The sequence below is a fragment of the Pseudophryne corroboree genome, chromosome 7 (assembly GCF_028390025.1).
Source record: "Pseudophryne corroboree isolate aPseCor3 chromosome 7, aPseCor3.hap2, whole genome shotgun sequence".
Taxonomy (NCBI): Eukaryota; Metazoa; Chordata; class Amphibia; order Anura; family Myobatrachidae; genus Pseudophryne; species Pseudophryne corroboree.
The window spans coordinates 281,065,767-281,080,841 of NC_086450.1; the positions used below are offsets into that span (position 1 = coordinate 281,065,767).

Consider the following 15,075-nt stretch of genomic DNA (forward strand, 5'->3'; position numbering starts at 1 on the left):
AAATTTTTCAATCGTGTTTGCCCCTGACCAAGTAGCAGCTCGGCAAAGTTGTAAAGCCGAGACCCCTTGGGCAGCCGCCCAAGATGAGCCCACCTTCCTTGTGGAATGGGCATTTACATATTTTGGCTGTGGCAGGCCTGCCACAGAATGTGCAAGCTGAATTGTACTACACATCCAACTAGCAATCGTCTGCTTAGAAGCAAGAGCACCCAGTTTGTTGAGTGCAAACAGGATAACAGCAAGTCAGTTTTCCTGACTCCAGCCGTCCTGGAAATATATATTTTCAGGGCCCTGACAACATCTAGCAACTTGGAGTCCTCCAAGTCCCTAGTAGCCGCAGGTACCACAATAAGCTGGTTCAGGTGAAACGCTGACACCACCTTAGGGAGAAACTGGGGACGAGTCCGCAGCTCTGCCCTGTCCGAATGGACAATCAGATATGGGCTTTTGTGAGACAAAGCCGCCAATTCTGACACTCGCCTGGCCGAGGCCAGGGCCAACAGCATGTTCACTTTCCATGTGAGATATTTCAAATCCACAGATTTGAGCGGTTTAAACCAATGTGATTTGAGGAATCCCAGAACTACGTTGAGATCCCACAGTGCCACTGGAGGCACAAAAGGGGTTGTATATGCAGTACTCCCTTGACAAACTTCTGGACTTCAGGAACTGAAGCCAATTCTTTCTGGAAGAAAATCGACAGGGCCGAAATTTGAACCTTAATGGACCCAAATTTGAGGCCCATAGACACTCCTGTTTGCAGGAAATGCAGGAATCGACCGAGTTGAAATTCCTCCGTGGGGGCCTTCCTGGCCTCACACCATGTAACATATTTTCGCCAAATGCGGTGATAATGTTGTGCGGACACCTCCTTCCTGGCTCTGACCAGGGTAGGGATGACCTCTTCCGGAATGCCTTTTTCCCTTAGGATCCGGCGTTCAACCGCCATGCCGTCAAACGCAGCCGCGGTAAGTCTTGGAACAGACATGATCCTTGCTGAAGCAAGTCCCTTCTTAGTATCTCTTGAAGTTCCGGGTACCAAGTCCTTCTTGGCCAATCCAGAGCCACGAGTATAGTTCTTACTCCTCTCCGTCTTATAATTCTCAGTACCTTGGGTATGAGAGGCAGAGGAGGGAACACATACACCGACTGGTACACCCACGGTGTTACCAGAGCGTCCCAGCTATTGCCTGAGGGTCTCTTGACCTGGCGCAATACCTGTCCAGTTTTTTGTTCAGACGGGACGCCATCATGTCCACCTTTGGTCTTTCCCAACGGTTCACAATCATGTGGAAGACTTCCAGATGAAGTACCCACTCTCCCGGGTGGAGGTCGTGCCTGCTGAGGAAGTCTGCTTCCCAGTTGTCCACTCCCGGAATGAACACCGCTGACAGTGTTATCACATGATTTTTCGCCCAGCGAAGAATCCTTGCTGCCATTTCCCTCCTGCTTCTTGTGCCGCCCTGTCTGTTTACGTGGGCGACTGCCGTGATGTTGTCCGACTGGATCAGCACCGGTTGACTTTGAAGCAGAGGTCTTCCTAGGCTCAGAGCATTGTAAATTGCCCTTAGCTCCAGTATATTTATGTGGAGACAAGTCTCCAGACTTGACCACACTCCTTGGAAATTTCTTCCCTGTGTGACTGCTCCCCAGCCTCTCAGGCTGGCATCCGTGGTCACCAGGACCCAGTCCTGAATGCAGAATCTGCTGCCCTCTAGTAGATGAGCACTCTGCAGCCACCACAGAAGAGACACCCTTGTCCTTGGAGACAGGATTATCCGCTGATGCATCTGAAGATGCGATCCGGACCATTCGTCCAGCACATCCCACTGAAAAATTCTTGCGTGAAATCTGCCGAATGGAATCGCTTTGTAAGAAGCCACCATTTTTCCCAGGACTCTTGTGCATTGATGCACTGACACTTGGCCTGGTTCTAGGAGGTTCCTAACTAGCTCGGATAACTCCCTGGCTTTCTCCTCCGGGAGAAACACCTTTTTCTGGACTGTGTCCAGAATCATCCCTAGGAATAGCAGACGTGTCGTCGGAATCAGCTGCGATTTTGGAATATTTAGAATCCACCCGTGCTGTCGTAGAACTACTTGAGATAGTGCTACTCCGACCTCCAACTGTTCTCTGGACCTTGCCCTTATCAGGAGATCGTCCAAGTAAGGGATAATTAAGACGCCTTTTCTTTGAAGAAGAATCATCATTTCGGCCATTACCTTGGTAAAGACCCGGGGTGCCGTGGACAATCCAAACGGCAGCGTCTGAAACTGATAGTGACAGTTCTGTACCACGAACCTGAGGTACCCTTGGTGAGAAGGGCAAATTGGGACATGGAGGTAAGCATCCTTGATGTCCAGGGACACCATATAGTCCCCTTCTTCCTGGTTCGCTATCACTGCTCTGAGTGACTCCATCTTGATTTGAACCTTTGTATGTAAGTGTTCAAAAATTTCAGATTTAGAATAGGTCTCACCGAGCCGTCTGGCTTCAGTACCAAAAATAGTGTGGAATAATACCCCTTTCCTTGTTGTAGGAGGGGTACTTTGATTATCACCTGCTGGGAATACAGCTTGTGAATTGTTTCCAATACTGCCTCCCTGTCGGAGGGAGACGTTGGTAAAGCAGATTTCAGGAACCTGCGAGGGGGAGACGTCTCGAATTTCCAATCTGTACCCCTGGGATACTACTTGTAGGATCCAGGGGTCCACTTGCGAGTGAGCCCACTGCGCGCTGAAACTCTTGAGACGACCCCCCACCGCACCTGAGTCCGCTTGTACGGCCCCAGCGTCATGCTGAGGACTTGGCAGAAGCGGTGGAGGGCTTCTGTTCCTGGGAAGGGGCTGCCTGCTGCAGTCTTCTTCCCTTTCCTCTACCCCTGGGCAGATATGACTGGCCTTTTGCCCGCTTGCCCTTATGGGGACGAAAGGACTGAGGCTGAAAAGACGGTGTCTTTTTCTGCTGAGATGTGACTTGGGGTAAAAAAGGTGGATTTTCCAGCTGTTGCCGTGGCCACCAGGTCCGATGGACCGACCCCAAATAACTCCTCCCCTTTATACGGCAATACTTCCATGTGCCGTTTGGAATCCGCATCACCTGACCACTGTCGTGTCCATAAACATCTTCTGGCAGACATGGACATCGCACTTACTCTTGATGCCAGAGTGCAAATATCCCTCTGTGCATCTCGCATATATAGAAATGCATCCTTTAAATGCTCTATAGTCAATAAAATACTGTCCCTGTCAAGGGTATCAATATTTTCAGTCAGGGAATCCGACCAAGCCACCCCAGCGCTGCACATCCAGGCTGAGGCGATCGCTGGTCGCAGTATAACACCAGTATGTGTGTATATACTTTTTAGGATATTTTCCAGCCTCCTATCAGCTGGCTCCTTGAGGGCGGCCGTATCTGGAGACGGTAACGCCACTTGTTTTGATAAGCGTGTGAGCGCCTTATCCACCCTAGGGGGTGTTTCCCAACGCGCCCTAACTTCTGGCGGGAAAGGGTATAACGCCAATAATTTTCTATCGGGGAAAACCCACGCATCATCACACACTTCATTTAATTTATCTGATTCAGGAAAAACTACAGGTAGTTTTTTCACACCCCACATAATACCCTTTTTTGTGGTACTTGTAGTATCAGAAATATGTAACACCTCCTTCATTGCCCTTAACATGTAACGTGTGGCCCTAATGGAAAATACGTTTGTTTCTTCACCGTCGACACTGGAGTCAGTGTCCGTGTCTGTGTCTGTGTCGACCGACTGAGGTAATGGGCGTTTTAAAGCCCCTGACTGTGTTTGAGACGCCTGGACAGGTACTAATTGGTTTGCCGGCCGTCTCATGTCGTCAACCGACCTTGCAGCGTGTTGACATTATCACGTAATTCCCTAAATAAGCCATCCATTCCGGTGTCGACTCCCTAGAGAGTGACATCACCATTACAGGCAATTGCTCCGCCTCCTCACCAACCTCGTCCTCATACATGTCGACACACACGTACCGACACACAGCACACACACAGGGAATGCTCTGATAGAGGACAGGACCCCACTAGCCCTTTGGGGAGACAGAGGGAGAGTTTGCCAGCACACACCAAAACGCTATAATTATACAGGGACAACCTTATATAAGTGTTTTCCCTTATAGCATCTTAATATATTATAATATCGCCACCAAAATGCCCCCCCTCTCTGTTTTAACCCTGTTTCTGTAGTGCAGTGCAGGGGAGAGCCTGGGAGCCTTCCTAGCAGCGGAGCTGTGTAGGAAAATGGCGCTGTGTGCTGAGGAGAATAGGCCCCGCCCCCTTTTCGGCGGGCTTCTTCTCCCGTTTTTCTGACAACCTGGCAGGGGTTAAATACATCCATATAGCCCCAGAGGCTATATGTGATGTATTTTTAGCCAGCATAGGTACTTTCATTGCTGCCCAGGGCGCCCCCCCCAGCGCCCTGCACCCTCAGTGACCGTTGGTGTGAAGTGTGCTGAGAGCAATGGCGCACAGCTGCCGTGCTGTGCGCTACCTTAAGAAGACTGGGAAGTCTTCAGCCGCCGATTTCTGGACCTCTTCTCTCTTCAGCATCTGCAAGGGGGTCGGCGGCGCGGCTCCGGTGACCCATCCAGGCTGTACCTGTGATCGTCCCTCTGGAGCTAGTGTCCAGTAGCCTAAGAAGCCAATCCATCCTGCACGCAGGTGAGTTCACTTCTTCTCCCCTAAGTCCCTCGTTGCAGTGAGCCTGTTGCCAGCAGGGCTCACTGAAAATAAAAAACCTAACAAAACTTTTACTCTAAGCAGCTCTTTAGGAGAGCCACCTAGATTGCACCCTTCTCGGCCGGGCACAAAAACCTAACTGAGGCTTGGAGGAGGGTCATAGGGGGAGGAGCCAGTGCACACCACCTGATCTTAAAGCTTTTACTTTTGTGCCCTGTCTCCTGCGGAGCCGCTATTCCCCATTGTCCTTACGGAGTCCCCAGCATCCACTTAGGACGTCAGAGAAAGACAGATTGATAGATTCTATATAATTGCAGAAGGTCTGTCCCTTCTCCTCAATGCGCATGGACTGGAAGCCTGGGCACCATCCCGATGGCTCCCACTGAGTGAGAGAGAGACCGAAGCCTGGGCACCATCCCAATGGCTCCAACTGAGAGAGAGATGGGACAGACTTAGAAAAGGACTGGCTGCGAGGACCAGAGTAAGTATGGGAGCCAGTCTTGCTGTTGACAAGTTGGTTTGGTGCCGAGCTACTGGAAAGAGTAAGCACATAGGTGGAAAAGATGGCCGGGAATAATGTGAAGAGTGCAGGCATCTCATATCAGTGTTTAGTCACTTCTAATAGTAAACAGATTGGTGTTTTTCTGTACATCAGAGGTTACCAAACTCCGCCATTAAAGTCCAGGTTTATATCCATGCTTGCGCACAAAAGTGGCATGTAACCACGAAACACTGTACTGCGGGCATACTACTGGGCATTAGTCATTTTGGTGTATGTATAATTTTTTGTTGGGCATCACTATTAAGTATTTTTTAAACTGAATAAAAACATGTAATGGGCAACCCTTTTGGTGAGTGAGGAGCTGTATGAGCACTCTCTAATCTTGTACGTTTCACACAATCTACATAGACTGTGTTCACTGATACACAGAGTATAATATAGAACTAGAGGCCAAACAATACAGATGTCGGCTGTCTGTAGTAAATAAAAACATTGAGCAGGATGCATATCAGAAATGCCAGCATGAAGTAGTATAACATTAGATGACAATATTATTTGTTTTAAAACAAGGAGAAGTATCGGTGGTTATCATCAATTGCATAGAAATGTAACTTTTAGCAACATATGCAACAAAAATTCAAGTGCAGATAGAAAGCACTGGTACAACAAATGGATGTAAAAGTCTTTAACAAAAAAAAATTGTTCAATGAAATGTGGACAAACAAAACCATGTTGTAGACCAGTGATTTTCAACCTTTTTAAACTCGTGGCACACTAACCAAGATTTTAAAATTGCCGAGGCACACCATCTTTTTTTTCGGGGCCGCAGTAATAAAACACACACACCTGCACCCCCGCATAGTAATACCACACACCTCCCCCCACTATAGTAATACCACACACCTCCCCCCCTATAGTAATACCACATACCTTCCCCACTATAGTAATACCACACACCTCCCCCCCCTATAGTAATACCACACACCTCCCCCCCTATAGTAATACCACACACCTCCCCCCTATAGTAATACCACACACCTCCCCCCCTATAGTAATACCACACACCTCCCCCCCTATAGTAATACCACACACCTTCCCCCCTATAGTAATTCCACACACCTTCCCCACCCTATAGTAATTCCACACACCTTCCCCACCCTATAGTAATTCCACACACCTCCCAACGCCATAGTAATTCCTCACACATTAATGTTATATATATATATATATATATATATAGCAACCTTAACTCTTGCCCTCTCTGTGGGAAGAAGTGAGGAGCACTGGGACGAGGCTGCATTGAGGAGGAGCAGTAGCGAGTGAGTGTCGAGTGTACTGTGCACTGCAAACGGGGGAACGAGACGTGCGGTGCGTGACCTATGAGTCACCATGGGTCACGAGCCGGCTGTCATTGAAGTTCAGCGCTGCCCGGCAACTAGGCATATCTGGCTGGCTGCTGCGGCAAGTCTGTGTGGCGGGCGGCAGCGGGTCTGTGTGCGGTCGGCGGCGGCGGGTCTGTGTGCGGTCGGCGGCGGCGGGTCTGTGTGCGGTCGGCGGCGGCGGGTCTGTGTGCGGTCGACGGCAGCGGGTCGGTGTGTGGTCGGCGGCAGCGGGTTTGTGTGCGGTCGGCGGCAGGTCTGTATGCAGGCTGCAGCGGGTCTGTGTGCAGGCGGCACACCTGGAAACTGCTCGCGGCACACCAGTGTGCCGCGGCACACCTGTTGAAAAAGGCTGTTGTAGACTATGGGCGGTATTCAATTGTTTGAAAAGTCAGTTGGGTGTCTGTTTTTTTCCTATCTAATAGACAGGGAAAAACAGACACCCAACCGACTTTTCAAACATTTGAATTCCCCCCTATGTGTTGCTTTTATGGCGGTCCACATCCAAGAGTATTTCCAGCATGTGGTTGGCCAAGGCAATGCTGAGTTGAAAGAACTTGAATATCTATTTCAGAGCTGGATTTATACCTCATGGGGCCCTATGCAAGACACCGGTTTGGGGCCCCCCTAATTCATCAATCCATAGCACTATATTTTCATTCCTGGTTGCGAGCGCCATCACAAAAGTACCTTGGTGAATATGTAGTGCGATTGCGGTACGTGCACAGGCTACCAATGATTGCCCAGTTGTGTACAAATCTGAATGAGGCCCTAGGTCATTTGGAAGTAGATATGGAACCTGTGTCACATTTAAAGTAAACCAACTGCCCACATACTGTGGATGAAACCATTCTGTGTCTCCAAACAATTCTCATCTTATCAAAGAACACCGCTTAACAACACTGTCACTAGTCGTTATAAGTCGACAGGCTGCATTCTCAGGATTATTGGTTCAGGACCTTGTATTTCTTGGACTAGACATGATCTAGGTGTATAGATGTGTGTAAAGGAGACTGCAATTCCACCTTACACAGCAGTTGAAAACTGTATACCCAGGGCCTGAATCTACACAAAGATATTTAGATCTGTAAATCCAAGACACATATCATCCCTACTCTAATCCTGATCCTAACTCATCGCTAACCCCAAACCTCACCCTAGCCATAACCCAATACCCTAACCCCAAATCCAATCCACTAAACCCTACACACCCCTAATAACCTATCCCTAAACTAACTGTAATACCCTAACACAAACCGCTACACCAACCCTAATACCTTATCCCTAATACCCTAACCTCTAAATTAACCGTAACGCAATGGTTCCCAAACTCTTTTGTATCACGGCGCCCTAGACCATCAGAATTTATGTCACGGCACCCCTAGGCCAAACAATATTTATTGAGAAATGAAGAAATATTAAAGTAAGTAAACTGTGTTTACAGGTCATCCGTAGGATCAATTGTGTGGTGAGGAGCAAGATTTGCTTCAATGTGTCCAAATATTTTATGACTGGAAGCAACCAGAACTGGTTTAGCCTATTACATTGACCATAAATAATTTGAATTGGTCCGGGACAACCAATGCAAGGCACCCCTGCAAGTGTCTTGAGGCACCCCAAGGTGCCTAGGCACACAGTTTGAGAACCACTGCTGACTAACCCTAAGATTTTCCCTCTTAGTACTATAAAGGTGGATGGCAATCTCCCCATTGATCCTTACATGCAACACACAATTCTGATCTGAAAGAGTGGATTAGAAGGTCGCTGTGAGTTGGCATCTGCAGTGGGGGCTGTGGTGTGGACACAAAGAGCTGGTGAGCACGGTACATGCACAGTAATGTGTGTGAAAGTGTCCAGTTTAGTGGCAATGACAAATAACGATGGTGATGAGTTATCACCACAGACTAAGTGGGTTTGTCTCTCATGGGCTGCGTGGCACAGGGCTTTTATTTGCATTTTCACACTGCAAGCACTGGGTGCCTGCCTAATATAACAGTGACATTACTGGGGTGCCAGGGTAATTTTTCACAAGCTAGACACTAACTACCCAACAGGGACACAGTGCACTAATTGGGGTTCCCGGTCACTTTATGAAGAAAACGACACCAAAAAAAAGATAAAAAAATTCATGTCAACTTTTTTCCATGTTGACATTGTTCACGTCGACCTAACGGCCGTGTCGACCTACTCACTGTCGACCAATAGGTGTCGACCTAGACACTGATGACCCTGAGTCCCAGATCCGATTGGGCCTTATACCCATCTCTTAACAGTAAGCTTGGATTTGGAGGGAGTACCACCTATTCATGTAACCTTTAAAGTTTTTTGTTTTTTTTTGCTTTATACTGTTGAAGGTAATGCACTAGACATCTCCTTTTCCCATTTACATATTCTCTGATTCTGGAAACTCAAAACGCCCATGAACGAAGAAGGGAATGTGCTTGCCTAACAGCCTTAAAACTACATAAGGAACAATCTAGCCCATAATAAGCACCAATTCATGGGAACTCATACAAGTTTTTGGTTTTGTTTACCACATTTAACTGAACACTAATGCCCTTATTTATCAATGAGTGATAAATTTCACTATGAGTGATAAATTGCACCAGCCAATCCGCTCCTGTCATTTTTCAAACACAGTCCATAACATGGCAGTTAGGAGCTAATGGCTGGTGCAATTTATCACTCACACTCTCAGTGAAATGTATCACTCATTGATAAATAAGCGCATTATTTTGGTAGAGACTTTTACATTCATCTGTTGGCACGCCCTTATTGATTTTTCTCCCATTTGGCAATATGTCTGTTCAGCTTTAAAATGTATTCATACATCTGTTAATGGTACCCAGCACATGGTTTATTTAAATAAAATATTTAAATAAATAAAAAATTAAGCAATTTAGTATTCTGAGATCGGCCTAAAAGTGCTCAGGGTGGAACTGCACTTTTGAAAGCCATCAATGTGCTCAAGAATTCTGTACTAACTGCATTCTGGGCTACAAATCACCAGTGATGTTGACCACTACATCACTGCACATCAATTATCAGGATATCTTATCTCACAGATTCAACAAACAACTGACCTTGCTGGTCCTTTCCAGTGGGGCCATGTCTGCTTGCAGAGCATCTTGTACCTTTCCAAACAAGGTTCATATGGCTGTCTGAAGGCATAGCCTGCTCTTCTGACCCGTACATTTTCAAGAAGACCAAGATAACTGACTTGATGGCGCACTAGGGCATCGTTGAATATATGGGCAGCCTTCTTGTCATTAGGCTTAATGCACCTGAAAATGTTCACATATGTCATGCATTATAAATAAGCAAAGTAGAAGTGTATGGTCCAACAAATGTAATTAGCACTCCTTACTTCGGAAACCACACTCAACTATTAAGCAGCTTGCTAAAGAAAAGTCTAATTTAGTATGCAACGAAAGTTACACTCAGTTAGGTGAATAGAGTGCCTTTTACCGGATGTAGTTGGGATTCTTTGTAAGTAAATTCTTCATCAGAGTTGACACTGATGCCTTGAACTGTGAACCCGCAGTTGGTGGCCTCTTGAGATTTATCTTGACCGGGTTGCCTTCTGGGAACATATCCTTGATAAGGGAATGGTTTGCTTTCCACATCGCTTGGGAGAGATCACGGTAGAGCAAGTCATTGTTCTTATCAACAAATCCTTCCACTTGGTACATGACCTGGAATACAGATGGACAGGTAGATGACACTAGCAATTTAGCTTCCAGCTAGTGCAGATACAACGGTTTGTTACTGTATTTTCAAATGCTTTAAATAACCCAATCATTTTTCAGTTAAACAATAAAACATGAATACAAAAATGAAACAATTTGTTGGCAAGCATACAGTATATGGTTGCTAACCAAGACATTCCTCGCACATGTGGTATACATAATGTTGATTTACCTTTTTTTGCTATGCATAAGAGTATGTTTTGTCATTTGTACTATTATCTAGTTTGGGAGGACAAGTATATGTGCATGTTACCTTTTATGTTGCAGCTAGATCAGTGCATCCTAATGTTTTAAAATTCCAATGAGCTTGTTTCAAGACTGCATTTCCAAGACCATCCATTTTATTTGTTTAAATATAGGAGTGGCTAAGTGCTAGGATATTTCTTTCCTACTCTGCTTGTAGATATTGCCTGATTTATTTGTCTTACATTGCCTTCATTGCTATCTACCAGGCTAAAGGGTTTATTAGCTACACTTGACATGTGCATGACATAATAATTGGCACAGTTCCTGGAGATTAAATATTATACACATGTGCAAACTGCATACAGGTTTGTGGGGGCTCCAGGACAAGTAACTTGTGGGGACCCCTTCAAATAAACCAGACATTATAATATGCTGGCAATGTTTTTAAAAACATATAGTGTATAAATATAAATACACCAGGCACCACAAAGGTGTTATACAGAATGTAGTGCCCCCAGTTCACAGTATACTACATATATACAGTATACAGGGCAGTACGGATGGTGTAATGGTTTGCATTACTGCCTCACAGCACTGAGGTCATGGGTTCAATTCCCACCATCGCCCTAACTGTGTGGAGTTTGTATATTCTCCCCGTACTTGCGTGGGTTTCCTCTGGGTACTCCGGTTTCCTCCCACAATCCAAAAAATATACTGGTTAGGTTAACTGACTTCCACAAAAATTAACCCTAGCATTAATGTGTGTGTGCGGACATGTGGTAGGGAATATAGAGTTTAAGCTCCACTGGGGCAGGAACTGATGTGAATGAGCAAATATTCTCTGTAAAGCGCTGAATATGTGTGCACTATATAAATAACTGGTAATAAATAAATAATAATAAAACTGTAGAAATCTTAGTTCACATACTGTATGCCACAAGTGCTGGTAATGTAGCTATGAGTGGGGGCCACTCTCTTGTTAATATGGCACTGCTGAGGAGTAGGGGGTTAAATGACACAGGGCAAGCTGCTGCCACTGGGGATGGGGAAAATGTTACCATGGGGGCCTATGGTCATGGAACGGAGGGGGGGCAGGGCATATTTAAAAAAATACATTTTTTTTTTAAATATGTTCTTAAGGCCATATTCGGAAAAAAACAAAAAACAAACGTTAGTTACGTAAATGTTCCTTCCACAAACCAGGGTATTGCACGAAGTGGTTACTGTATTGTCACACTTTGTGCCTTAATGGGAATGGGACTTGCAAGGTGGATGTGCCATTGCCTACCTATCTACTATTATTGCTATTGGTTTATACAGAGTTTTAGCTAGAACCCTGGCAGTAGATGACCTGTATCCAGTGACAGAACGTTATCTGTGCTGACCTGAGGCTAATTTTTTACAGAAATATTAATTTAGAATTATTTTGAAAATTAAGTGTTCAAGTATAAAAACCAAATACAGGTTGAGTATCCCTTATCCAAACTACTTGAGACCAGAAGAATTTTGGATATCGGATTTTTCCGTATTTTGGAATAAACGCATACCATAATGAGATATCTTGGCGATGGGACCCAAGTCTAAGCACAGAATGCATTTATGTTTCATATGCACCTTATACACAGCCTGAAGGGTCATTTTAGCTAATATTTTTAATAACTGTGCATTAAACAAAGTTTGTGTACATACACACAATTCATTTATGTTTCATATACACCTTATACACACAGCCTGGAGGTCATTTAATACAATATTATTAGTAACTTTGTGTATTAAACGAAGTGTGTGTACATTGAGCCATCAGAAAACAATGGTTTCACTATCTCAGTCTCACTCAAAAAATTACGTATTTTGGAATAGTCCGTATTTCGGAATGTTTGGATATGGGATACTTAACCTGTATAGAGTCACTAATTAATTCATCAAATCCAATAAACAGCTTAATACCATCAGTAAGATACATGTCAATTACTATGTATGGTACTTAGCATAATGATCAATGGCCATTTATAAAAGCAGATTACTTTTCACTTATATAATATATGCAAGCTTTTATAGTCAAAATCATGTAGTGGCCAATGTCAATAGCCAATCATATAGTTAGAGGCTCATCGCATAATAAGGTTAGCATTCTTCCAGGTACAGTAGTTACGCAGAGCATGCATACTGTAACAGCTGAATCACTCCCATGGTGACAAATGAGATTCAGCGCTTCAGCATATAAAACACTGCTGCATCTCCCACACTCAAGTGATCTCACTGTCATGTAGCAAAAAAAATGTAAGCAAAGCATAGGAAAAATAATATCTTATTAGAGTTAAAAATACAGAACCTGTACCTTACAGTTACAAAGAGGACACATCTTATGTCTAGTATTATGCAAATCAGATAATATATTTGCTAATAGGAAAGTTCTAACCAAAACAATACTGACGTTACACATAACTTGATAGTATTATAAATGATATCTGTCGCCTAAGCGTCACAACTTTTACATAAAAGAAATAAACTATGAATCTTCTACTGTTGTGTAGAAATGATACTGATATAGGACGGTATTCAACTCTTTCCACACCCTTCCACACTCGTTCTGTTTCTGGTGACGGTTGTGGTGTAATTATTTCAGCTCGCTACCCCTGGGGGTAGCAGCTGAAATAATGACACCGCAGCTAAACCTGATTATTATGGGCACGATATGTGCTATAACAGGGATCACTTTAGAAAGAGGATTGGGCATGATATATCATTTGAATACCGCCCATAGACAACTATTACATTTAAATTAATAATTATAAAAGATACTTTTTCAAAGGAGCATAAAAGGAGATTTATGGTAGACTTACCATGGTTAAATCTCTTTCTGCGAGGTACACTGGGTTCCACAGGGAATACATCGGGGTATAGAAATGGATCTTGATCCACAGGCACCAAAAGACTAAAGCTTTACACTGTCCCAGAATGCATTGCGGGACCTCCTCTAAAACCCCATCTCCAGGCACTGTGAGCTCAGTTTTGTTAACCAGTCCAATGCAGAAGCAGGTAAAAGAGAAGGCAGATGTTAGTCACATAGAACCATGGCCCTCATTCCGAGTTGATCGCTAGCTGCTTTTGGTCGCAGCGCGGCATTTCTGCGCATGCGTACGGGCCGCAGTACGCACACGCAAAGTACTTTCACACAAAACTATGCAGTTTTACACAAGGTCGAGTCGCAGTGCTGATCGGTGAGTGACTGACAGGAAGTGGGTATTTCTGGGCGGTAACAGCGTTTTCGGGGAGTGTGCTGAAAAACGCAGGCGTCACGGATAAAAACGCAGGCGTGCCTGGGGAAACGGGGGAGTGGCTGGTCGAACGCAGGGCATGTTTGTGACGTCAAAGCAGGAACTAAACTGACTGAGGTGATCGCAAGATAGGAGTAGGTTTTGAGCTGCTCAGAAACTGCATGAAAAGATTTTCGAGCAGTTCTGCTAACCTTTCGTTCGCACTTCTGCTAAGCTAAGATACACTCCCAGAAGGCAGCGGCCTAGTGTGTGCACTGCTGTTAAAAGCAGCTAGCGAGTGATCAACTCAAAATGAGGGCCCATGTTCCCACGACAGGAGCTGGGACTAGCGGCTAATGCCATGCAAACCCAAAGAAGCTAAGTGCGTCAGGGTGGGCGCCCTGTGGAACCCAGTGTACCTCGCAGAAAGATTTAACCATGGTAAGTCTACCATAAATCTCCTTTTCTGCAGTGGGGTACACTGTGTTCCACGGGGAATATATATCGGGGATGTCCTAAAGCAGTTCCTCAAGGGAGGGGACGCACCTTAGCGGGTATGAGAACCCGGCGTCCAAAGGAAGCATCCTGGGAGGCAGAAGTATCAAAGGCATAGAACCTAATAAACGTGTTCACTGAGGACCATGTAGCCTCCTTGCACAATTGTTCTGCGGACGCGCCACGACGGGCCCCCAAGAGGGTCCAACAGACCGAGTAGAATGGGCTTTAATAGCAGCAGGAGCTGGGAGTCCAGCCTGCACATAAGCTTGTGCAATCACCATTCTAATCCATCTGGCCATGGTTTGTATCTGACCTACTGATAGAGGCAGTCCTTCCAGATATATACGGAGAGCCCATACCACATCCAAAGACTGTTCTTTGGAGGACAATTTGGAAGAGATGAAGGCTGGAACCACAATCTCTTGATTAAGGTGAAAAGATGACACCACCAGGACGAGTTCTAAGAACTGATGAATAAGGAGAAAATATGCACACATAGATACAGCGCTCACCAAATACCATGACAATACATAGACATAATCAAATGTTAAAAAAATGCAATCACCCTTAAATAAAAGGTTATCCTCATATGATGGTAAAGAGAGAGGAAGGATTATTTCCAAGAGGTCATTTCATCCAACACAATACACAGGTGGGGCTAATTGAGCCTTGAGGAACCTGAAAAATAAGTGCCTCTTTTCCCAATAGGAATGGGAATGACAGGAGGCACAAGAGGGTCCTTGCAGCCACAGGAAAGGATGGTTAGCAATGTGATCAGGCTCTCCGAA

The 15,075-nt window shown here is 45.1% G+C and overlaps 1 protein-coding gene across 4 annotated transcripts in view; it reads right to left on the reverse strand.

Annotated features, from left to right (window-relative positions):
* The window catches only part of MYO1B (myosin IB), a 518,726-nt gene that overhangs the window by 95,510 nt on the left and 408,141 nt on the right, over positions 1 to 15,075 (reverse strand). For all 4 annotated transcript variants that reach the window (XM_063934156.1, XM_063934153.1, XM_063934155.1 and 1 more), the window contains exons 17-18: positions 10,066 to 10,292; positions 9,681 to 9,881 (exon numbers count right to left, since the gene is read on the reverse strand). In XM_063934156.1, coding sequence (XP_063790226.1) covers positions 9,681 to 9,881; positions 10,066 to 10,292 — 428 coding nt within the window. The remainder of the gene's footprint in view (positions 1 to 9,680; positions 9,882 to 10,065; positions 10,293 to 15,075) is intronic.